This window comes from Thunnus maccoyii, chromosome 6, assembly GCF_910596095.1.
Source record: "Thunnus maccoyii chromosome 6, fThuMac1.1, whole genome shotgun sequence".
In the NCBI taxonomy this organism is placed as follows: Eukaryota; Metazoa; Chordata; class Actinopteri; order Scombriformes; family Scombridae; genus Thunnus; species Thunnus maccoyii.
The window spans coordinates 21,174,433-21,201,984 of NC_056538.1; the positions used below are offsets into that span (position 1 = coordinate 21,174,433).

The 27,552-nt window shown below is 40.1% G+C and overlaps 1 protein-coding gene across 1 annotated transcript in view; it reads right to left on the reverse strand.

Annotated features, from left to right (window-relative positions):
• Positions 1-27,552, reverse strand: part of LOC121898962 — a 124,278-nt gene that overhangs the window by 47,644 nt on the left and 49,082 nt on the right. The window contains exons 6-8 of the mRNA XM_042414505.1: positions 9,761-9,825; positions 9,450-9,521; positions 8,741-8,876 (exon numbers count right to left, since the gene is read on the reverse strand). Of these exons, the coding sequence (XP_042270439.1) occupies positions 8,741-8,876; positions 9,450-9,521; positions 9,761-9,825 (273 nt within the window). The remainder of the gene's footprint in view (positions 1-8,740; positions 8,877-9,449; positions 9,522-9,760; positions 9,826-27,552) is intronic.

A 27,552-nucleotide genomic window follows, 5' to 3' on the forward strand; every position in this document is an offset into this window, starting at 1 on the left:
ACACATACACAACAGTCAGCATTGAGAACACGTGCCGTCTTTTATATTTCCAGAGTTGGTTTAGTGTAACCTACCGTTCCACGCCTCAGCAGCCACTGTGACTATTAGTGGGATCTCGCAGGGCTGAATAAACAGTGGGATTGTTCAAGTTGAATAACAACATGGCAAACTTTTCAGAAATACAATTGGACCAGACAGTCAGAATCACAGAAATGGAGCGTGAGGAGGCTGTCTCTTTGACAAGAAACAGGAAAAATGGAGCAGTACACCAGTCGAAGAAAGAAATACTTCACAAAGGAAAAAGTAGAGAGCAGTCGCCAGATCATTTGGGTTACTGTACACTGATCTTTTAAAAGCAATTATTATGGTGAGAGAGCTTGCCAGGGCATGGTTAATGTTCCATTTCCTGTATATAGACAAACGTGTCCCCTCATGAAGACATATATATGACCTTGCTGTGCAACATAAACTGCATTCTATAATGCTCAACAGTGCGATATACATGTGCATGAAAGAAGACGGTGAGTGGTATTGCGCTGGTAACAGAGTTGAAACATTAATCTCGTCTTAGATGTCTATCTCTCCATCTTCATGCCCTTCCACTACACTGATACACACTGATGGAAGTGTCAACTGTGGCCTGCATACCACCAGTGTCAGGAGTGGAGACACACGTGCACACACTAACCTGATTTTGTCATTTTTAACTGTTGTAACAAAAAAATAGAATCTTGCACCTATATCTGCACATACACACTCAGCGGTGAACTATTTTTGGTTTTCACATGTAAAAGAGTGCAGGATAATAAGCGTTCTGGGTAAATGCGAGTGAGATGCATGTGTTGATATTTTGGTATGCCACCTTGAATCCCAGTAGAAGTGAGGCAGTGAGGGCAGAGTGGAGAGCGGATAATGATCCTGCTGATAATGGAGGAGTGGAATCCGGTACAGGCTGTTCCTTTACACCCAGTGTCACACATACATACACACACACACACACACACATACATGAAAATGCACGCCCCCACATCTCACAGCTCTAAGGTATACAGTATGTGCAAAAACCTGTCAAATACTAATTCACATGGCGATATACTTTCCCTTACCACTTTACTTCCCGTGCTTTGTGCATGTATGTGTGTACATGTGTGAGTACCTATGTGTGAGTCTGAGAGCATGAGCACTGATGATTCCCCCTATTAATAAGACATTGCCACCTAAGACGACAGAGCTTGTTTCGCAGGAACAAGAAGCAGTTTTTAGCCTCATCTCTACACAGGTGAGATTTTTCAACGTTGCTAAAATGACAGCACAATTGCAGTATTAAAGTTTATATCCTCAATTTCATATATTAAATTTAGCACCTGAATGTGGAGAGACTTAATGTTCACGCCTATCAGCTCTCGTCAGCAAATTCTGTCTTGTATCCATCAGCTGAACTAGCCACTTAACAGTTCAGAAATCTTGCATGGAGACTGTCTTCAGAATAAAGTATGACATTTTGCAGCATGTGGCTAATCTGTCCTTGATTACCTCTGCAAAGCCCCAGTCAATAGATTCCAGAGCTAAAATGATTCCTAATGGTATCAATCTGCTGCTCTTCATATCACCACTGTCCCCAATCAGACATTAATGATCAATTATGGCCTTGTTGCTGGGTGAATAGAGATCAATGAGATAATATGGTGGTTGTGGGATCCCAGAAGAGAGAATGGCACTCTTGGTATGAGAGAAAAGACGAGAGAGAGAGCGAAATACTTGGAAAATGCGAAGAAACAAACAGAAGAAAGAGGCATAGAAACAGTGGTCTGTATTTAGCTGCTTTGGTGAATTACTTTGATTTGTTTTACCAGGTTTGCTTTCATTTAGTTAGTGTTTTTCATTGTGGTCAACTGTAGTAAATTGTTAGTGGGAATGTGTGGAAATCCAACAGCTGTTAACAAAAATAATGTACAGCAATAATCTACAGTTCTTTTTTAATTGTTATTATTTCTTTTACATATACTTGCTGTAAATTGCTGTAAAGCACAACGTATGAGACATATTATATGTTGTAACATACATCAGTTCCTGAAAATGGCTTGAGGCAGCATTGATTACATTTAGCAAATTTCATTATTATCATCATTGCCTTTATCTACCATCTCCTGATCTGCATATTTTGTCTACACAAATGTATTTATGTGCCATGCCAGTAGAGCAAGTTGTAACTGAAACCGTACAAAAGATTTAAAAAAAAAATGGGAAGAAATTTACATATAGAGAGCAGGCTGGAAAAACCCAGCAGCTTGTTCACAAGTCTGACGTAATCCTGAAACACTTTAATATTTAATTGAAGTGTCATGAAATTAAAAGACTCAAGGAGAGGAGGTAGAGGACAAAACAGGAGAGAGACACAGTGAGAGAGAAGGAGAGAGAAAAACAGAGGGTGCTAAATAAGCCACTGAAATACAAAAAGGCAGCACACCTAATGACAAATATGATGATAATTGGTTATTATCTTCGGCAGAAGAGGCCCTTGACTAGCATTATCAGAGAGAAAGAGAAGGGGGTGTTTGCTAACTAAGAGAGTCCTCTACACAACAACATTAAGTGCCCCTGTGGTTCTGACGATTTGGAACACAACATGCTTTTAGATCCATATTCATTCTGTATGGATGTCAGATAAAGAAGGAGAGGAATATTCTCCAGAGAGGAGAATGGATCCATTTTGATCCAGGTTTTACTAGACCTGGAATACTCCCTGCTAGCTTGCCGGTGTCTCCTGGCAAAGCAGAACAGTGACCCCCTGTGGATTCTACTAGATAATACAAGTGCAACATGACGTCACTCTGAAGATACGCAGGAGCTGGTGTTATTTGTATACAACTCTCCTACAAATATCTAGATATTTATGGTACAAATTCCAATGAAAAATAATACTTTCTACAGGTTTAAACTGTTGCAGCGTTAGTTTCAACAGGCTTTTCTAGGTGTTTCATGCTTCACGGTTTGACTAATTAAGACCAACCCCCCTCCATCAAATGCTACACATCACGTCCAGCATGTCACATGGACATAATGTGTATTACACACCTCAGAGAGTGTATGACATGACATGTCCCAGGTGTAAAGGGCCCGTGTTCGACTCGACATGCCGCTGGCAGGTGATTAGTAGAGAGTCAGACCTCACTGCCCCCCATCAGACTTTATTGCATGGAAGGCTCCACCTCCCTAATACATAATTATAAGAGTCATATCAATGTCCTTCACATGTTTGCAGGGTGGTTGAAGCATTTACAAAGAAGCCTAGAGCTTGAGTGCATAAAAAGGTCATTAGCAAATTAATTTTTTTTTCAAAAAACTGGTTTGATTGGTTGCAATCACAAGAGGATGTAAATTCTGTAGCCTCTAGATCTAGAGACAGACTCTCTCCACATATGGTGGTGATGGAGTGGTGAGAGGTCACTAATGATTCTGTCAATCAATACCTTGGCTGGTGTGTCACAGCGGTCTTCTCACATCCTGCCAGGGCTGTCACTCTGCCCGGCCCACCTCAGACATGCTGGAGACCCAGCACACCCACACCTGCACAGCTACCATACAGTACATCTTATCTAGGTGAGAGATTATGACAGGAGGGATTATGTCAATTAAATCTGCAGCCCACAGACACAAAGCCAGCATCCCTGCTGAGGAATATGAAAGAGTATAAAACCATGCGTAGGCTTGCCTCTTCAATCAATTTGGAGCTAATGAATGAAGAAAAATGATTAAACACGTGAACTGCATTCATGAGGCTTCAATAAACCTAAACTAATTCAAGGGAATCCTTAATCTGACCTAGGCTTTTTACATTGTCCGTGGTATTACAGTAACAGGATTGTAAAAGCATTGGCTCCAGTTACACCCATCCTCCAGTGACGAAGAGACCGGTGGGGGTTAGCATTAATTTCCAAAGCCTTATGTTGCATTTGCATAATTACCATAAATCATCACAGGAATGTGCTGGTCCACAGTGGAACAGAGGTGGGAATGGATATTGGGAAAATGCTTGGAAGGGTGACAGCATGCAACACACTGCTGACTTGATAGCTGACATTGTAATGATTAAGAATGATCTTGTGGTTCTTGGAATAACATGTATATTGCAAGGTATGTCTTTGTGTCTAGGGAAAATACGTCTGAGGGTTTATACAGAATTTGTGTGCCACATTATCTGCAGCTTCAAAGGTCTGCTTATTGCTGTGTTTATTCATTTTAATAATACATGTTATGTCTCAAAGTGGTAATTTGATTACCTATACATATTTAAAATTGCTGTAACAATACTGTGTGTGCACTGCTACTGATTTACTGGCCTTGAAGACTATTAGAATTGTTTTGTGCCAGCTGTGACAGCGCTTCAGATACATTGTTTTAATAAAGATCATTATTTTGTCTTGAAAAGGGATCAACAAAATTAAATTAAGACTATAGACAAACAGAAAGTGGCATTAAAGAACTGTGCTGTGAGATTGGTGGGATGCCATTGTCTACCTATCAGTGAATGGTACATTATGAGATGGAGGTACAGTAAATACAACATAATAGGGACACAGTGAGCCTGAGGGAGAGTCATTCATACAGTAACAATGCTGAGGCTTTCGCATAATAACCATTTTCCTGGGGTGATACAATACGTGACCTTTCCTACTTTCTTCCATCTACAGTATTGAAAGGTTGGCTTGTGCAGTGAATAGAAAAGACTGTGAGGCTTAAAATGATGTGAGCTTAGTGACAGAGCAACAATTTGCACCCTGCATTGGATTAGATGGGTGAAAATGAATACGAGGGGTTAAATGCTTTGACACAGAGAACAGGCTGTGCAACCTGCTGGCTCAGTAATCTGCTGAAGTTCCAGTGCTTTGTGTAATGATGAATTTGAGTCAGCGAGAAAGAAAGTCAGTGGGTTATTCCAGGACAACTTCAAGCAGATGCAGAAGCTAACCTTTAGACAAGAATAGGTAGTGAAACAAGACTGAATGTCTCTTACTTCTGTAAAGAAAACTACTGTTTCATGTACCTGTACTGTATATAAAAAGTACAGTAGACATACTGTACAGTCCCTCCACTAAAATTCCCAAAACTTTGCCCAGACTCCTTTATCTCTCCTGCCAGGCTTCCATGGCTGTTGCTGCAGCTGCATGACCTGATAATGCCAAGTGAACAGTAGGTGGGTGAGTGAGTGAGAAAGAGACAGAGACTGAAACACAGAGCCAGAATGAGAGAGGCTCTGAGAGCAACAGAGAGAAAGAGAAGAGGAAAAGAGGAAGACATTAAATATGAAAGTGAAAGGTAAAAATAAACTATGACATGAGAGAAAAAGAGGAGGAGGAGGAGGAGAACATTAAGAGAACATTGATGGGGAGGGTAGAGACTGAAGAGCATGACAGCTGGCAGACGGGGAAGGCGGCGCTGCTCTGATCGGCCCAGTCTCACTGCACCTTAGCAGGCCAGATGGACTAACCCATCCCTGTGTGCCCTTCACCAGCCAACACACACACACGCGCGTACATATACACAGGAAAACACAAGTATGTTCTGTAAATGCAGTAACACTTTATTTTACAGGCTCCTGGAGATCGTCTGACAAAATTGCAGGTATTTAACAATTTATTTTTAGGACATTAACAGACAGGGTGATACAATTTGGTGAAAATTAATTTGAAAAATAAAGTGAAAAGTGTTAAGTTGATTTTGTTGGTAAATACCCAAAAAATCGTAATAAATTTTCTTAACAGTTCTTTAAACAAACTGAAAAAACATACTTTTCAATGTGTATTTTTGTGTGTCAAAAGATATAATAGCCAATTAAAACTAACTTAACACTTTTTTCCATTTCTTATCATTTGTACCAAATTGCACCATCCTTTGTGTAAAATATCCTAAAGATTAAATGATAAATACTTGCAAATTACTCAAAAAATATCCAGGAAATTTGCATAAAATTAAAGAGCCTGTACAATAAAGTGTAACCGTAAATGCATATTCTGTATACTGTCATTATTGACTATTATTGAGTCCAAAATATACAAATAGCTTAAAGGGAAAATGTGCTTGAAGAAAACTCCAAAAACAAGCAAAAACAATTTTTTGATGTCTTGTATATGTATTTCCACATATTCAAATAGACACAGCAGGTAACTCTGACTCTGGTTATATTACTTTTGAGTCTTAAAGGTGGTTGTTTTCTGAAAAAATGTCAACATGTTTGTGGTCCAATCATTTCCCAGAAGGAGCAAACTCCCACTGTGATACGGCATCTCCCTCTAGTGTCTAAACTCTGCTACTACATCCTGGATCATAGATCAGCACCAAGGTAAAGGACAGCTCCCATTCCCAAAAAGACAGGCCACCAATAAGCTAAAAAGCAGGACATGAAATTACGCTTTATTCTACAAACCAGGATTAAAACACTACAAAGTTTTAACAATTAAAAAATAAAGATCTTTTGTTGGTTTGTATGTGTGTTTTTGTCCTCATTTCTCAAGTAATTTAGTGGCAACCTTGCTAGAAAAACATTCAGCCAGTCCCCAAACAGTATTGATTGATGTCTGGTTATAAAAAGACATCTATCATCTAGACAGTCTGAAATTGGAGCTGTTGTGGTCTGTATGTCTATGTGCCTGTGTATGTGTGTGTGTGTGTGTGTGTGCTCACTCTCCCTTGTGTGTGTATGTGTGTGTGTGTGTGTGTGTATGTAGGTGGTTGGGGGGCTATGTGTTGATGTGGTACAGTATTATGAAACAATAAAATTTAGACAGATGATTCATATATGGACATAAAAGCAAGAGTTTTGTTAGGTTCCTCTTTAATGAAACCTATAATTTCTGCCTCCCTCTACAGTGTTGCTATGGAGGGATCGATCACAAAGAGAGATATCCAGTGTTACTCTATTTCGCGGTATTGCCATAGTAATGCATGAGCTACGTTACAGAGTGAAAGATCATTTACCCAATTAAGAGTTGCATGTCAAATACTGTATATCACACTGCTAAGAGCATTGTACTCATCTGTCTTTAAATCACATGAGGATGACAAAATATCTTACTTTTGAAAAGAAACATACAGAAATCTGGATTGGCATACACAAGCATGGTCTCGCACACACACACACACACACACACACACACACACACACACACACACACAAACACACACACACACACACACACATGCATGTCATGCAACAAGGTTTTGTCAAAGACTGATGCTATAGGCACAAAGGTTACAAATTCAATCACTTTAGAGATGGCTGCAACATCACTGTGTCTCACGAATATATAACTCCATCTTCTGTGTGTATGTGCGAGTGTGCATGCACCCATGAATATATAGACCCTGGTGCGGGTGGAGAATGTATTGCTGGGTCAACAGAAATAAGACAGTTAGAAATTCAAACAGGGCGGAGCTGTCACATCCACCAAAAGTATTACTTTTAAAAAAAGGACAATAAAATAAAGAGAAAAAAAGTGACAGAGAGATAAAGTGTGTGAAGCAAGACAGAGTTAAGGTAACAGAACAGATATTATATGGGCTGTTGTAATCAATCAGGTAAAAGAAAAAAAAAAGAGCCATGAAATCATATGAGAGAACCTGGGCCTCTCTTTCCCACAGAGGAGGGAGAATCTACAGTATCAGCACATTTCAACCGGTGAACCAACATCTGTTTTTCATCTCCCTTTCCTCTCCACCACTCTCCTCTATCTCCCTTGACCTTAGGGTCTTATTGTATACATACACACTCACACACACACACACACACACACACACACACACACAAACACAAACGCACTCTCGCTTTCTCTCAGTGATGATCATCTGCCCTTGTCAGCAGGTCTGAGTCACTGAGCTAAGCATTTCCTGGCCATCCCAATGGATCTCAAACACAAGCACATGTTTACTAGGTGTGTGTGTGCATGTGCTGTATGTGTATGTGTGTGTGTGTGTATAACCTTATAGGATGCACTGATGACTTCATCCACAACCTTCCTGGTCTGAATACTGACCATCATGTGAGACAGCGTACGTTTATTTCGAATTCTATGCACAAACCAATCTGACCCCCCTTTTATCCACAATAATCTAAATCAAACAGTCTTCTTCTGTGTAAAAGCTTTTCTCGGTAGCGATCGAGTGGACAAGTACCACCTAAGTCTGCTCATATACAGAACTCTCCCAGCCGTCTCTGAGATTTAACCTGCCTGTTGACTTGAGGCTCAGAGATTAGTGGAGAAGTGTACACACACTTGCTATTCAGCCTGAAGGCTGCAGACGACGTCAGTATAGAATTATAATGACCAGAACAGACGCAGTTGAGAAAATCCAGGGGATTTACTGTGGTCTGGTTAAATGTAGGGAAGATGTGCTGAATGGGAATGGCTGTTTCACTGATTTCTATTCTCAGTGTGTTCTTATGCACGCAGTTTCTGTGTGTGAGAGAGAGAGTGTGTGGCTGTCAGGCCAAATCCTTGTACATTTACTCTCTGCTCCTAGAGAAGAGGCTGTGAGTGTGAAAGATACTCCCACCTCCTGGACAGGAATGAGACCATACGCATTGTGCAATATTCTCCACATTAAGCACCCAAAAACTGCAAAATCACTGCAGCCAACATGTGTCCATCAAGACACACAAACCCTACCACTGAAATCACTGTCAGCATTGTCTCAGTGCCCTGAATTTATCACGCCGAACATGTTTCTGATAGGCATGACTTACTGGGGTGCTGCCATCTGATAGAGTCGTCATGCTGATTGACATGCTCATCTTGTCAGAGGAGGAGAGGGAGGGCGGGGAGGGGCTTCTTTTCTCTGCTTCCTGTCTATGGAGGAAGTCACGCCAGGCGCGCTGAATACTACATGTAACAGATGAAGAGACAACATGTCAACGCAGGCAAGGATGATCATTCAAACTTTTAAATATGATGCATATGTAAATAGCTAAAAAATGGTAAGACTTCAGATTCAGACAGTTCAGGAGATGGATTTTCTTTAAAATTCAGAATATTCTTGAAATCAGTCTTAAAATGCATGGATTAAACTTCCCATCTAATCCCAATCTCATCCTATTCATACTGTGTTACCACCTGGACCAGCAGTTCCCAAACGTTTTGGCTTGAGACCCTTGTGTTTAGTTACATACTTCTATGAGTTGTGAACACTTCCAACAAGGAGTAATTTCCATTATAACTGTACTATGTCTCATTTGAATTGTTTTAGAAAACTATCCTGTATTTCACAAGATGCCAGTCAGATTTTTTCTTGTGACCTCATGGAGGGGTCTCAAACCTCGGGTTGGAAACCGCTGACTCAGACATGTAGACCGACATGTATTGAGACAGGCCATTTTCTGTTTTATTGGATATATTTAATCAAAATTAAACTCCACAGCGCACGTTTTTTCAGCCAAAGACTAAATATATACTCACATCAACACCTTGGTCTCAAAGGGCGGCATGTTGATATTGATGTTGTTGTCTAGGTCCATGGTCAGATGATTACTGAGCCAGGAGAGGAGGGGATGGGCGGGTAGGGGACATTCAGAGGACACACACACACATACACAAACACACATTACATTACAAGTCCAATGTCAGTCTGGGTTATCAGTAATTAGCCAGAGATGGTTTGGTCCCATCTGCAGGGCACAAGAGCAGGCTGCTCATTCTCTCTTTGAGTTGTGTGTTTATTGTGTGTGTGTGTGTGTGTGTGTGTGTTTGTGTTGTGTGTGTAAACCCACCTCTGCAGCTGGAAATCTCCATCATTAACATGCTTGAGGCCACTCTGGAGGCTCTTCAGCTGCTCCTGTGTGATAGACAGAAGGAGGGACAGACATAGAGACAAAGAGAGAGAAATAGCTGGCTTTAGTGCACACACAGAGAGAAGCCTTTACAGTAAGAAGAGATAACTATGAGTGTGTGCAAATATGAGTGAATGTTTGGCAGATGTGCTACCACTGTGCTGAGATCAGGGACCCCTGCAGCAAGTGGTTTGGGAGCATTTTGGCTTGGTTAGATGTTTTCCTGTGAAGTAAGCTTTGAAAGAACTCGGCCAATTCTGCTGCCTCAGAGTTTTTTAGGCATTGAGCCCCCGAAGCAGAGAGAAAGTCAAACAGAGAAAGAGACAAGTAAGGCTGATGAGAGAGCAGTAGAGAAGATACAGCAGGACATAATTCATGAACTATGGCACAGGTGATGCGCAGATGTAGCAGACACATTGGAGATTAGAGCATTGAAACTATACACTCTCACTTTAATGACTTTTAGCTCCGTTCTCTGCTCCTCACCTGCTGCTCCCCTCCCCTCCCCTTGGCTCCATCCCCGTGTTTTACAGTAATAGTGCTGAGGACAGGCCTGCCTCTACATAATTGATTGCAGACTAATTCAATAACATGGGAGCAACAAAATTTAAGTGGAGCAGTTCTTCCTGATGCACTAGGAGGGTCATATCGGGGCACTGAGCAGCTACCATATATGTAACAATATATGTTACTAAGAACATTGACTGTTGTCTACTGTCTACTAAGGCATAGCTGCTTTTTTGTAATAAAAAGGTTTATCTCATTTGGCTGTTTGCTCAATTTCTCTGTGGCAGGCAGTGTTGTTTTTCTCATTACTCTGCCTCCCAGAAGGAACAAGCTCCTCATTAGACAGAATCAAGGACTTTGACTAGTGATCAATGATTGCTTCAAGTAGCTGTTTTTTCATCTCTCTCTGTCTGTTTGTCTTTTCCTCTCAATTTCTCTCTGATGAAAAAGAGGATCTGTGAAAGTAAAACTTTAGCTCAGCTATGGATTCTGCACAACCCTAAAACCTCCCTGAACTTTCCTCTGCATTAAGAGTCAATGTCACCTCAGCTTTTCCAAATCCACCTAATGCTGTCCCGAACAGACAGCTGTCTCTCTTTTATACAGTCCATCACTCCCACACATACACATTTAGACAGACACACATTTTAAAAAGACTTTTGAATGTGTCGTTTTGGGAATTTTGAGACAGGCAGGAGCAAAGCAGAGAAGACTGAGCATGCGCAGAAGTAGAAAGTGAAGTTTGAGAGTGTGTAGCTCCCTCATCAAACTTTAATGAAAATTCAGGTTACTATTTGATGATTCAATGTTTCAGTCAAAGACCATTGGAAAAATAAAGTACAAGGGAATGTAATGCCACCAAAAAAAATCAAAGAAGAGTTATTAAATCAGCACTGTAGTCTATCGGAAGTTGAAGAGACACAAAGAGGACAAGCAACGGAGGAGAGCGCCATGGAAAGCGAGTCCTTGCTGGTGAGCCACTCTGAGTTGTCGGCTCTAATACTCTCCATAATGAGGAAAGAGACTGGGGCTGCTTTTGACAGACTTCAGGTGCAGCTTGATGCTTTAAGGGTAGAACTCGACTCCTGTTGTCGGAAGCTTGGGGAGTTGGAGCAGGGCTGGTCAGCATGGATTATCGTGTTGCTACACTTGAAGCTACAAATGGAAATCTAATAAAGGAAAACAAAGAGCTTTACAGACAAAATGAAGAGGATGGAAAAACACAGCAGAAAGTTAAATCTATATGTGTTTGGACCGAAAAGTGATATTGAGAAGACTGATCCCACTGCCTTTATGACAGACTTTTTTAAGGAGGTGTTCTGAGGAGAGCTCACATGTGAACCAGCGGTAGAGATTGCACACAGGATTGGTCTGGTGCTCAGGTTGAGACCTGTGATTGTAAGAATGCAGAGCTATCAGGTGAAGAGGCAATCTTGAAGCTGGCAAGAAGCAAGGGAGAGGTTATTTTTCAAGACATGTGAGTGAAGACATTTCCTGATGTGACACCTGAAATCGCCAGGAAAAGAGCCTAATTCAGTAAGAAGCTGCTCAAGGCTGAGGTGAGGCAAGGATTGCTGTTCCCCACCATACTTATCGTTACCTACAATGGACAAATGAGACTATTTCAGGACTGCAGTGAAGCTGAGACTTATTATAAAAAAGAAATCAGACCTGCAGCTCAAGCTGGAATGGAGGTGTTAAATGGCTGACAATGAATGGACATATTACTGAGATCTGATAGATGGTGTGATAAGGAGAGGAAGAAATGGAATCTGCAGTAATTATTATGAATTGGAATTAATTGCAGTATTAGATAAATTTTTTTTTAGAGGGCAATTGCCACTGGTCTTTGAGATATGTTCTTCTTTATTTATTTACTCTTATTTGTTCATTAACTGCAGTATTAGTTAAATTATTTTTTCTCAGAGGCCAATTTTCACTTGTCTTTGAGTCACTTATCTACTGATATTTATCTGTCTACTGTTGTTCATTTCTCCTACAAGGATGAAATTTGAGATAGATCATAGACAGTGAAATGTAACCTGAATCTAATTCTAATAGAGACTATTATTTGATTGTGTGTGGGAGCTACCAGTATGCTCTTTTCATTAAGTGTAGTGAGTAGGATGCATGTATGACAAACTATGTGTGTTTGAGTGTTGGCTTGTATGTGATTGTGTGTGTGTGTGTTTGAGAATGGATTAAATGTATGTTCTAAAAAAATTGTGAAGAGTCATTTATAGATGATGTTAAAAATAAATGTTGGGAATATGTACTAGAGAAGGATAATCCAGATGATGCTTTTGAAGTCTTTAAAGGTATAATATGTAATTATTCCACAATAAAATGTCTAAAAACAACTAGACCTATGTTATATTTTGTTGAGTTGTGTACTTACATTATCCGAAATGTTTCCAACAGTTTTCAAACCCAGAGAAATCTGTAATTTAATCAAAGTAACGGACCGTTTCATTTGGCCGCATGTCAATGGCGTCATACCTCCTCTATCAAAGAGTAAACACGCACAAGATGCATACGGCGGCGCTGTGTTTGTCCACTATAATGGCGTCTACCAAAGAGTAACTTACACACATACAAGATAATACATTGGTGTTGTGGTTGTTCCACAGAAACTGTTACAAATGGACTTTTATTTAGTTTTAAGCTACATTTTCATGATAAATTTAGGCCCCTTTTAACTATATCTTTTAGCCGGAAGAAGGATTTCGTCATTGGACGTCTGGATCTTAAGTTATCAGAGAAATAAATTAGGCAAATGTTAGCAGCAGCTCGGCTAACAGCCTGTACCGGATGTTCGGTCGTCGCCGTACATCGTCGGAGAGACACAAATTTTTTTAGGTAAAACAGCTTTAATTAGTATTTTAATGATTTTAATCTGCATGTACATTTGTTTCTGGACAGGAGGAGACCTCTGCGGATAATTGGCTCCTGGGAGAAACCAGCCGAACGTCTGGATCTTAAGTTATAAGAGAAATAAACTGAACAAGTGTTAGCAGCAGCTCGGCTAACAGCCCGTACCGGACGTCCGGTGGTCGCCGTACATCATCGGAGAAACACTGATTTTTTAGGTGAAACAGCTTTATTCAGTGTTTTTACCTGTAATCTTCGGGTCTGTTTGTTCTGGAGAGGAGGAGACCTCTGCGGGTAATTCGGCTCCCGGTAAAAACATCCCGCATGATTAACACTGGAGTAATCCTATCCCGGTGAAGCTGGTTATTTAACAACGAAGACAACAACTCCCATGATCCCTCGCTACTTCATACCGTCATCACACTCCGTCTTTTGTTATTGTTTTGATTGAGAGACCCCTAGCAGCTGAAATTACATATTGTGCGTTTAATGTGTTATTTATACAACTGATTGAGAAACATGCACCAATTGGAAAGCAGATAGTCAGGAACTTGAGATCAGCCTGGATAGATGAGGAATTGAGGGAACTGATGTAACAAAGAGATGATGCAAAAAAAATGTAGCTATCACATCAAGTATAAATTTAAAATTGCAAAACTTACAGTTACAGATGTTGAGTGTCTGCTTAATAAATGCAAGGACTGACCACTGGTGTAGATAATTTAGATGTTACATCTCTTAGAACTGTTGCCAATTTAATTGCTGTTCCTGTCCTTAATATTATTAATTTGAGTATTGAAAAATGTATTTGTCCACAGGCATGGAAGATGGCAAAGGAATCCAATTGCACTATTTTTTGGTACAAATAGCCACCCTATAAGTTTGTTACCAGCTTTAGGAAAGGTAATGGAGAGAATTATTTTTGAACAAATACAAACTTATTTTGATGTTAATGACTTATCAACATGCTTGTAGGTCTGGTCGTTCTACAAGCATGGCTCTGACACAAATGACAGTTGATTGGCAAAGTGAGCAAGATAACAGGAAGTTAGTGGGTGCAGTTTTATTGATTTCAGTTCAGCGTGTGATGTTATAGATCATTCTGTGTTGTTAGATAAGCTGAAACAGTACGGCTTCACTTTGAAGTATTAAAGCAGACAGAGAGCTACCTGAAATAGGAGGCAGACAGTTTTCTTTAATGGCAATTTGTCAAAGATCAAACATTTTACTTGTGGGGTACCTCAAAGTAGCTGTTTGGGGCCACTATTGTTTTCTGTCTTTGCTAATGATCTTCCATTAGTTTTAGAAAAGGCTGAAATTGCTGTGTATGCAGATGACTTAACAAATGTATAATAGGATCAAGGTACCAGTTAAAAGCTGAACCAAAACTGAAATTAAATATAAACTATATACCTAGTACAAGACACAAAACTTCTGGGTATAATCTTGGATCATAAATTATCATGGTCTTGTGAGAAGAGTTTTAAAAGTTATGCCACCAGATGTCATTAGACAAGTTCTAAATGCTTTAGTTCTGTCACAGTTTGATTACTGTCTTGTGATTTGGTCCAGTGCTTTGATGAAAAAGATAACAAAAAATTACCAGTAACTCAAAATAAAACGTCATGTGCTTTACAGTGCTCTTACATAACTAATGTAATATACATGCATAACAGTCTGAGTTGGCTAACTTTCAATCAGAGATCCGTCTATGCTTTTTTAAATTTAGTCAGAAATGAACCGGTGACATGATCACCAAAGATATTATATGAAAGGGTATTCTCTCTGTTTGCCCAACACAATTATCAAACACAATAAGCAACAGAAAGAAGGTTCATCCTTCCTAAAACGAAAACGACAGTCGTGTACAGAGCTATGGTCAAATGGCATTCACTGCCAGTGCATATTGTTCAAGGGAATACACTTAACATCCATTCAAAATTTTGTTAAAACAGTTAAAACATCTCCAAACATTTCAGGAACCATAATTGAACTGTGTACGTGTAAACTAGGAAAAAAATGGTGTAAGAAATAAAATGTAAACCTGGGTGAAAGTAGAAATCCCCCTTGGCAGAGAATGAGAAATGTATTTTAATGCCCTATTTTCTTGGAATTGAATGTGTAAAAGTGCAGGATGGATAAATATATAATTTAAGAAGGTCATTTAGACAAGGATTTATGTTTATTAAGAATTATTATTTATTTATATGAAGAAGAAAAAAAAATCAAGTTTGCTATGAATTCTTGAGGTATTGTGATAGATTTATAATTTTCTGTTTGGGTTAATTTATGCTGAAAGGATGACAATTTTGTTTCTCTTCCATATGTACTTGATTGTTGATTTAGTGAGATGAGCTGTTTTGTTTGTTGTGTTTATGTGGCTAGAGTGTGTATGAGTATGTATGACTGTATGGGTGGTGGACCCCAGGAAGAATAGCCAAATGCTTATGCTGCTGCTAATGGGGATCCTAATAAAGAAAAGGATGAAAATAAAGTAAGAGAAATAGAGAAGAGAGAAAAATGAACCTAAAAGACACTAAAAAACAGCTTAAAGTCAGTGAGATACAGAAGAAAGACTTGAGACTACAGACAGAGAAATGAGCAAGTGGCAGTGATGGAGAGATGGAGGGGAGGAGATGTGTGTGTGTGTGTGTGTGTGTGTGTGTGATTGTGAGGTTCTGGGTAATGGAGTTGCTGGAAGACTGAATGAGCCGATCATTTCAATTTCCCCTTAGAGTTACTGATGGCCCTGTCACAAGCCTGGCCAGACAAACTATTAGCCCACCAAAGAAACAAGCACACACATGCACACACTTTCAAGCAAGGCACAGACATAGACACACAAAAAACGTATACAAATTTGCATATGGACAAACATTTATAAGCCTGTTCAGCAACAGCACTCATGAAAATTACCACACACACTCACACACAAACACAACATCAAACATCTCTCATATCTTAGCTTATCTATCAACAGCTCAGCTTCAAGCATCATCCTCTCCACACTCAGCTCCTTCTCCAGTGTTCTCTTAATAGCAAGTAAACCCCCATGATAATAAGTTATCAGAAGTACAAACAGAGAGGATGTTCAATTGGTGATTGATTAATTAAAATGAAGTGGCGACTACATGAGAAAAACAAATACCAATAAAATTATTCTGTAGGTACACCTTGTTAGTTTGACTTGTACTTTTTACAATATACAGTATATTTAAGAAAAACATTGCGGATTATGATATAACAGCACTGAATTTATAGAAATATCTTTAAAGATTGTGATCCAACCTTAAAAAAGGAAAATATCAGATTTCATTGGAATGTCAAATAATTTTGGATGAAGGTCAGATTTCACTAGGAAACATTAAAAATTTACAATACTTGAACATAGAAATAGATGATACATATCTTCATTAAATACTGGTATGGATACCACCTTTTAGTGTGTGAATGTACTAATAATCTGCAGGAGGTTGCATTTAAAACTCTGAACTTTGTAAATGATACTTGGTTATGTAAATGTTTCATGCTATCTCAATTTTTCAAAACTTTTTTTTATCACTGTTGTTATGATTGATTATGTTTATGTGTGTGTGTGTGTGTGTGTGTGTGTGTGTGTATGTGTGTATTTGCTTGCAAAACAGAAATTCCAACACTGATATCCGGATCACATTATTCACCACTTAAGCAAAACCCTGACTTCAGCAGGACATTTACAACCATCTTAACACATGGTATTGATTTCAAAATCTATAGCAGTATACATTTTGCAATTATTGTGTATCAAACCAAAGACTGTATGTCTCTGCTCCACAGTAACTAACAATCTGTTGTCAAAATCTGTACAGTTGGTCCTTGGTCCAAAAACCCTTTTCTCTTTCTCTGCTACCCACATCTGTATCCTTCCACCCCTGCCTCAGTGGAAAACCCCATCCTGTGTCCGGGGTAGGCATGCCAAAAAAGTACCGGAACATAAACCAGAGGTTTGCATAATTTAGTGGCAGAGCCGACAGAAAATCTATAGTCATTTTGGGCTTTGGCAGTGCCAAGCAGGCTTATATTGATTGGTGTGTGGATATGTGTGTGTGATTGTGTGTGTGCGTGCAAAATATGTGTAGTTACTGGATTTATGGCACAGCCAGGCGGAGCAGAGAGAGAAGGAGGCAGGGAGCAAGAGAGAGAGGGATGCTGATGGAGAAGAGACCTTGAACCCACAGGACACTATACAACAACAGAGGAAATAGAGCTACTGACAACCAAATACAGACCACAAGCACTCTTCCGTCATCCATCCCTTCTTCACCCCCTCTCTGTCTCCACCTCCTCCCTCCTTCATCAATCCTTTCTCCTTAACTCCACTCTCTGAAAAAAAGTAATGAAAATAAAATAAAACAGGTTTGAACAGTCGCTGAGAAGAGAGTGCACTGAATTAACAGAGATGGAAAAGAAGAAAATGATGATTGGATCACACTGTGAGAAATGTGCCTTCATATTTGACATATTGGAGAAAGTAGACCAGTAGTTGTTTGGGTGGATTTTCCTCGTTATTATGGAGAGAGAGAAACAGTAATAGGTGAGGTGCAAGGTCAAAGGGGCTGCAGGGTTTAGGAGAGATACCACCAGGCTCCTGGTGAGATACTGCTGCAATTTACGATGTATGGCACAGACGAGCCCAGCAGTCCAGGCACCAGGCTTGCTAGAGGATCTTCTATGCAGGTGGAGGTTTGCCCTACATCCACAGTAGCAATCATGCTGAGGCAATAGGCACAGGAGCAAATGGGCTAAATGATGGCCAATCACAGGTCTGACTGTCTTTTTGTTTTAGCATACACATTACATAAGCCTAAATTTAGTCCATATAGCTATGATCAAACCTGCAAAATTAGCAAAAAAAAGCTCAGGTCAATGTGAAATGTTTCCTATTTTTTGCTAGAAAAATCCATAAACAATTCCAGATATTTTACTTTCTAACAAACTGAACAGGCCTTTTTTGCACTCATCTTAGGTTACTGCTTTTTAATATAAGTCATCATTTAAACATCTTTTCCAAAATTAAAAAAAGTGAAAATAGAAACTCTTACATTGCAGATTTCAAGGGTGTAAGTCCTTTAGCTGAAAGTGATAAAACAAGTTTATCATTTTCTGGTTTTAATTGTCATCTTCAACCCTTGAATGAATGAATTCTTGACGAGAAACTCTGTACACAACATGATATGAATGCCATCTCAAAACTGCACCTTTTGCTCTTGAGGAAAATGAATTCTTAGGGTAGCTCTGTTTTTATGCATTTAATAGAAATTGTTTTATCCTTTTGTAGTGATAGCTAGTACACATGACCATAAGAATAGGCTTGACAGGATGGTTGATGTGGCAGGCAGCACAAGTTGATTTGAACCAAACTCAGGTTAGGGAATATTTACAATAAGTGGTTCCATAGGAAGCCTAAAGCTGTCCTACATTGTCCTGATGTCTCTCTGAACAAAGAGTTTGAGCTTCAGGCTGCAGCTATAGATCATCTGCTATGAAGATAAAACCACTAAAGCTAACCTTTGTGTGTACTGTGTGGCTATTGATATGCTGAACATGGAATAGCACATTACCAGCTGCCCTCTCTGCCTTTCATTTGAGCTTTATGTTGCCTCACTTCTGATATGATTTCTGGGTTTTTATACTGCTTATTGTTTTTATATTGTTTTTACAGCATTATTGTTTTTACTGCCTCATAGTTGTTTGTATCATTTTTTTTTTTATTGTCTTACAGTTGTGCGGTGTCCCTGCTGTCTTATTGTCGTGTTAATATAATCTTTTAAAACCTGGCTGCACATGTCATTTTCTATAATAGAGTAATAAATACTGACTTAACTTGAGTTTAAGGAAGAAAAACACTATACTGGAGTGATATGTTTTTATTAGATTGTTCTGGTCTTTTTGCAGCTGAGATAAGCAGCTTGATTCATCTATTGGTACTCAAGCACAAAACCCATAATTTACTTTTTGGCCTTTTTTCTTTGTAAGGAAATATTTTGGAAGCAAATTCAGAAATGTAGTCACCTAAGATATGGAAAAGCAAACGGCAAACATATAAACATCCCTAAACTACGCCTCACAACATCTACATCATATGTCTATTTTTCTGATGCAAGGTGGCAGCATTTCTCACTAGGTGATCAGCTCGACTGGCTTATGAAGCTTTAGGCTGACAGTTCATACAACAAGAAAGAATCTGTGCTATGGGGAAGAAACCGAAAAGGGAGACAGAGGAGAGAAGGGCTAAATGAATGACGCTTTAAAAGGTTAGATACCTAAGCTGTAGGGGACAAAAGGCAGGGGAAAGATAAAGCAACAGCACTTTGCAGAGAGACAGAAAATGATATAGTTTGAGAGTTGGCGAGGGAGTTAAAGAAGGAAGAAAGTATGAAAGTAGGTTCCCCTGTTGGCGGTGAGAATAAGGGATATAGAGGTGAAAGAACAAGCCTGTGGGCTCTGAAGAAATTAAACTGGACCAACTCCAGCCAGGCAGCCAGAGAAACACAGAAAAGAGAGAAATGGGCTGCCTGGGAAATGGCCTTCATATCTCCTGCACATGGGGTGTAAATCTGTTCCTTGCACCTCCAACTGATCCACACACACATACTAACACTCACACACATGATTTAAATAGCTCTCTTGCTCCTCTAAATGCCCCCTTAACTCAGTTCAGGGACAGGAACAGAGTGACGGACAAAGAGAGGAGAGAAATGCACACAGAGACACACATTTAAAAAGCCTAAAGTTCCTGTCTGCCTCTTCATTGCTCACTATCCAATAAAGGTGAAAAATTATATTTAAAAAGCCTTTAAAAACACAGACTAAGTCAAAATCATAACTTATTTCCCTCATTGCTATACTTATAAGGTCACTTTCTAAGCCTTCTTCTTTTCATAACAAACATGATATATTTTCATGTTGTTCCACTTCTCTGTGTCAGCTGCTTTACTCTCGCCTTGTTTTGTCTCATGTTCCTTCTACAGTCTCTCAGTCTAAGTTGGTTTTCCTCTTCAATACTTGATGAGCTTCCTGATGTGAAGTGCTGGCAACAGATTCCTGGTCGTCACTCTATCGTCTTCCAGCACTGCAGAACATTGGCCAGCTGTGTTTGTTTTCCTGATGAACTCAATTAACTCGAGTACACAGTCTCCAGAATACACACACATACACAAACACACAGAAATTTATATGAACCAAATAATTCTAGTTAATTTTACATGCAGTAACCCAACAACATGTAACAATGATGCAAAAAATCCTTGGGGGGGGGGGGGGGGAGTACATAAATCTTTTTCATTTTATCATAAAGGCAAGGAGCATCCTGGTGGCCTATAGGTTTAACACACTGATCATATAATGTCCCTGGTCCGAGTCAAGCCTGGGTCCTATTTCCTGTTTGCTCTCTCTCTAACTAATGAAGGGGAAAAGGCCTCAAAAATATAAAAAATATCCATAAATAAAGGCAAAGACTGCTCTGCATTAAACCTGTCCAATGCTCCCTCTTTATTAGCTTAAAATCACCATGAAAGACCTGAAGCAAACTGTTACATCCACACATAATTAAATCAAGTTTTACACATTTGCATATGGATACAGTGCACAAAAATGTCCTATGTAACTTTGAAAAATAATCAATCACACCTGCAAACTAACGAGAATACGTTCACTATTACCAAACAAGAAAATTCAGCTAACAAAAAAAGGCAATCAGCCAAATAAACAGTATTCCCCTCCCTACACTCTGTGCAGAGATTACTTCTTGCTAGTTAAGTTTGGACAATGACCAGGTACTTCTAACCCAATAATAGTGTAACCTTGAGGCGAGGAGTTTTTCCAGTCACCTTTCAGCCAAAAAGCTGTCATGACCTGGTCCTCTACTTATGGTAACCTAACTAGTTTAAACACCATCATACCATCTGCCACACTACATAGACCCTCTTTCTCTCTCACACACACATGCAGACACACACACACACAGGCTTTCCAAAGGGGTCGGAGGCAGCCTCTATCAGTCAAGCCTCCCTGGGGTCCTTTGGCCCAGCCAGCCAGCCAGCCGGCGCCATCTCTGCCATCACACACACATCCTCATTGCTCTCTTTTGCTATGGGGACACAGAACCTGTCAGTATACCGTGTGTTTGTGTGTGGGAGTGATAGCAAAAACAGAGGACAGGTGCTGTTATCTGTAGCCATTCCTGGCCAGACACTCTGTCCTCTGGCACCTATGTGTGTGTGTGTGTGTGTGTGTGTGTGTGCGTATGAGAAAATGCAACAGAGAGAGTGCCAGCCAGCTCTGATTGTAGGGTCACTCAGGGACGACATTGCCAGTGTCTGGACACTAAACCCCAATGGGCACTACGCAAATCTACACACACGCTTGCCCGCGCACACACGCACACACACACACACACACACACACACACACACACACACACACACACACACACACACACACACATACACAGAGTCCTTCTTTCTGCTCTGGGGGTTAGGCTAATGACTGACGGTGTCAGAGACGGAGAGGAGACCAGCTGCATACTGAGAAAGAGGAAATGGAGCAGGGAGAAAACCTAAAGACAGCCACACAAGCTAATACAGAACCATGAGGAAAAAGCACAACAACACGTCACTGCTGCATAATCCAAATAATGATAAATGACAAGGTAATGACAATGTTCGCGGGCAAGGGGGGTGAAAGGAGTAGCTCTTACAGAACTGATAAGGTGTTTTTACTGTGAGTTGCATGTGCTAAACAAAAATTAAGGGGAGCTCTGCCAGTTAGTAGGAGACAGGAGGAGTTGCCAGGTGTAAGCACATATACTGTACACACACACACAAACACACACACACACACACACACACACACACACACACACACACACACACACACACACACACACACACACACACACACACAAATTTCAGAGGTCTGTGGTTGTCCAGGCAACAAATTGAGCATCTGTGTGGTGTCAGGCCAGAGCAGAAACTGGTCCAACATGGAGAAATATGCACAGTATGCCTGTGTGCATGTGTTTGTGTCTTATTAATTTCACAAAGTGTTTCCTGGTTTATGTGGATAAAATGGAGTGGAGATGTAGTAATGTGAAAATAAAACTTTGTCAGCCATGCTTGTCAGTTGTCTTTGTATTGGTTGTATTAAATTAGAAACTCAGTCTCAAAATATACATCGCAGGGAATTTTGTAGCACCAGATTAACATTGTATTTCTTTATTGCACAATCATATAACAGGAATTCGTCTTAGTGACACAGGTGCACACATACACAACTAAGAACAGCAGTGTATCCCATGATAGGGTGATTTCTTTGACTTTCACGAAAGACATGCATACCCGTGGAAGCGCACATTATTTTCTGTCCTTTTTTGCCTCCAGCATTTTCCCTGCGTATTTAGCACTCCCTGCTCCCCTGGTGGGCCATAATCAGAGCAGTAAAGCCAACCGTTAACATGCCAGAACAAACACACAGTAAAGCAGCTCCTTTTACAACATCACTCAATACTACCTGTTCTCCACGGCAGCCGAGCAGAACACCACTGTACTAACGACTGCACTGCTGGGTGGAGAGCAATATATATGCAAAGAGCTGATGGTAAATGTATGCAACTATAAAATCTCTTTTATTGGGCATTATGGTCAAATGGAGGGATCGGCATTGTTGCTTAATAAGATTGTAAAAGGCAGTTGTAGAAAGAGTAGTAAAAGAGACGCCGACTAAGGAATACGAGGTCCCCAGAGGCTTTTCAGTTAAGGTGATGTGATGTGATTTGGAAGTTTATCGTGCATCTGAACAAATTTTTGTTAAAGACCTCTAAAGTGTATTCAACTTTATTTGTGCCTTCCCCAGTACTTTAGGAATCTGTCTGTTACTTTTCAGAGCTCTCAGTGGAAGGAATCAAACCAAGACCCTGTTAGAAGAAGAGTTTAAACTACACCCACAGACCAAAGAACACTTAAAGGTGATATTCAGCGATGAAATAGTCCTCCAGTGAGTTAGTATTGAACATGAAGTAGATTTTAAAAAGTGACAAACTGACACAGCCATGACGTTATGTCAGACAAACAATATGACAATATGAAATGGCAAAGTTAGGAGGTGCACTTCAGTCATCACAACAACTAGACAGCGCTATAACCATCAATATGGAATACAAAATATTATAGGAAGCTATCTGGAAACCTCAAAAATAATTATAAAGAACTGATAGACCAGGAGAGGTGGGGTGTACTGTGATAGAAAAAAATCTTTCAACAATACAAATATACCTCAGTCACTCTCAGCCCTATGGCAAAGCAATTTAATGCACTAGAGGTCTAGATATCTTGACTTTCAGTCCTTTATACAGGTCAAGCTCCAAAAAACACCATATCATATTCTCATTTCCTATAATTCAACATGAAAACACTTTTTTGTTAAATTGTTAGAGTGCCCCTTCAAAGGTGTGATAAGTAAAGGTCATCATGATTTGATGGTTGCTTCTGTACAGCTACAGTTTCCCTAAAACCTCACACAAATGGCAAATAAACAGGCACATAAAACCTGTTTCCTTCACAATGTTTGTGATGAACATTGTAAAAGAAACACAAGCACACACACACAGACACACACATAAACAATTAAAGCCAGGTTTGAGTTGTGAGTTAGAGCTGAGGCTGTCCATTAGCAGTGGTCCATCACTGTTTCAAGCTTAATGAAGTAGAAAGCCAGAAGAAAGAGAGAGCCTGCAGACCTGATTAATGAGAGAGAGAGAAAGAGAGAAAGAGAGGGGGAGGGAGGGGGGACGAGAGGAACAGGGATGAAAACCAAAGGAGAGAATGGGTGTTGAAAAGAGAGAGGCGAAACAGGAGACAAGTAACGCATAATTAGAGCTGATGAAGTAAGGAGGGAAGGGCAGGGGCCTGGAGAGGGCGAGACTGTGCTTGATTTTTAATTGATCCATGTAAAGCTGCTATGTGAAAAGCGCTTACCTTGTCTTAATTCCTTCAACCTCTCTACTAAATGGTCTCCCTCTCCTCGTCTCAAACCTATCACTCTATCTCCTTCTTTGAAAGTCTTTTGAAGAATCTTTGTGTCTACGCCGGTAGCTTAACACTCTGGAAAGCCTGGCTTACCGCTCCTCAGCTCAGCAGGAAATTATTAAAGTCACGGTCCAGTTAACTGCTGGTCACCCTCAGCCCTGTGGGCCTCGGTTGGACCCACTCACCTGTGCTGGGCGTTTTAAGAGGGCTAAGTGCACAGCTACACACACACACACACACACACACCAATGAAATCAGTCACCTGTGCAGGGCTATGCAGTGAGCGTTAAGCATTAGCCATGGAGGGCTCTAGCTAAAGCTTGGCTATGCTCTAAAAAGCAGCGGCAGGAATGGCACGGCAGGCTGGCGAGGCAGGCAGGCAGGCAGTGTGGGTGTTCATTAAAACACACAGTACCATTCACAGGGAGAAACAAGGCCATAAAAGCAATTAATCTGCCCATAAACAAGCCATTTCGCCTGTCCAACACACCCACAAACACACAGGCATGACAGTGGGAGCAGGGAGGAGAGGAGGGGGGCTGTGCCTCTTGTTCCTCCCGGCTCTCTTTCTCATTATCTCTCTCTGCCTGATTCTGTTTCTCAGAACTATTCAGATAAATCCAAAGATCTTAAGGATTTTTAATCTAAAAAGTGCTGCTATCTAAATCCTGCAGTGTTAAATTGGAGAGATAACTCCAGACAGAAGGTGGGTAAAAAGGCTCTCATCACACTCGCCGCAGATCAGCAGACTGAGCTCAGATGCAGAAACCCAAACCAGATGGTTTACTGAAACTGTCAGTGATGTCATCTCATAGGTTTGTGAATTATTTTGTACCATTCATCTCTGCTTCTTTGCTTTTGAGTTGCGTCACAGATGGGGGTGCACCAGAACCATAGAATAATATTAATAAGAATGTTTGAATGAATGATAGTGCAAATGTATGCACAATTACGTATAAAATAATCAAACTGATGTTAAATGCAATGAACTGTGTTTGGGTGCTATGTACAGATTCATCATACTGTACATTAACTCTTAACGCATGTAAACGATTGTAGTTTTGAATTACAGTTTGTTTGGTATTACTAATACAACAGAATTTAGAAAAATATATAAAAAAAACCAACAACAAATCAAACATGATTACACAGCACATGATTATATTATCATACAATCTGATCGCAATCAATATACGATTATACTGAATTCTTGCTCAACCATAAGTATGATGTATTTCGCCAAGTACTTGTACACAAAAAACAAATATGATGACAATAAATTAAATTTACATTTGTAATGTGTTCACTTGAGGCCCTTCAGCATCTTACTTTGTTTTTGGCTCATGTCTTCTGTGACCTCAACACCTCTCTGTATTTTTATTATGGATGTATTATAAGACCTGGATATCAGACTCTAAGATTGCGCCCATTCAATGAATGAAAATTGCTCGCTGAGCGTGTAAGTGACCCACTAAACATGAGCATTAGTGTTTCTCCCACTGGTCTGCCTGTGCCATCCCGCTTAGCCTATGGACTTTACATTGGGATACTGTCACACTCACTCACGAGTGGCCACTGGGGCAAATTGGCAACAAGACTGAATGGCGGGACTGTGCCCAGCTCTCTTAATGATTTTCACTCATCTTTACTGATTCCTTGACATTTTTTCCCCACAACAGATGTTTATTACCCCACACCAGAAGAAGATTATTGGTCAGAGTATCAGAAACAGATAAACTCATTTTTCAATGCGGAGTATGAGAACTAAAGAGCTATGTATATCAGCAATGATACCGGTGCTAGTTTTGAGGAATGTCTTCTTAACACTCTCCTCTCCTTTACAAAAACATCACATATAATATGTGTTAACAAGCAAGTGTGTTTGTGTGTGAGCACGTGTGTGCATGTGTGTATGTGGTGTGTGCAGAATCGTAGTGTGTGCTGTCATTGCCGGGGGCAGAACAGATGATGAGAGATGATGAGTTGCATGCCTCCACCCTATTGAGTAATAATGAGAGTGCTGTGATTGCCTGAGCTAAGAATAGTAGGCTGCTAGTAGCTTTAATAGTGGGATTGTCTCTCTGCTATCCGACCCCTCGGCTACACTTTAACTAGATTAATCACTACAGGAGAAGCTGTAACAATGCTGAAAAATGCAGACAGACACAAACGTAATCATACACATTCATGTCCAAAAACATGCTTTAGCTATCGGGGGTACAGATAATAGAGGACATATGGAAATCAGAAAGTGAAAAACACAAAGACGTTGAAGGACAGGTGGACTCAAAACATTGGGACTCTAAAAAAAATATTTTTTCTTCACCAAAGGTCAACTCTAGAGTTTAGAGAAGCCAAAGCTCCCATACCTCTGCATTTCCTAACATCCAATTATCTTTTCAACACATCCTCTCCTCAGCTTTCCTTCAAAAATTTCCCTCACTCTTTGCCTGCTTTCTTTAAGCCATTCTATCCTTCTCCCTATTATTTAAGAAAACCATGACATTCTTGTCTGTTTTGTAACTCTGACTTTCTATAATTCATTCCAGCATGTCTCTTACACAATTACTCTGCCCTTCAGGGTCTATGAAAACATGTGCATGTGCAGGAATGTACATTATTAAATACATTATCATATACTGTAATGTACAAACAGGCAAAAGAGCTGTTATGCAAAAAAAGGGTAACATCCTCCTTGACAGAGGATAATAGTATATACATATTATCATTCCTCTTGTGAAGCATCTGCTTATACTCCTCAATGAGGGTCTGACAAATGGTAATGTTAAACACAAACACATATGCCCTCCCCAGGGTCCTCTAATTTTATATTTCCCTCTTTCCTTGTCTATTCTTCTAGCGAGTGGTCATCACCCAGAGCCAATCTTGTGGAAAATGAAAACTATCTGAATATTCTTGGGGAGCTCAGAGAGAGTTGTGTGCTCTCCAAGCACCATTTCACCTGCCGTGTTTATGGCTCCACGCTGAGCTATTGCATGACTTGTCTTTGCTCTCTGGATCCCAGAAGGAGAATGAAGTTGAAATTACTTCTGGGGGAAATATGTGTGAATATGCATGCAGGCGTGCCCACTCAGAAGCAAGCGCACAAACATACACACAGGTTCAATTAGTGTCCAATCGTAGGGGATTCAGGTGAGGGATAAGTCATGTTTAGTGCACCTGTCTCTCCAGGAGGACTTGTGCTAGAATGAAAAAAGACATTTTGGGAGCTCTGCCACAAGAGCATCTACTGGAGGTCATAAACACATATAGGAGACAAGATGGAGTCTA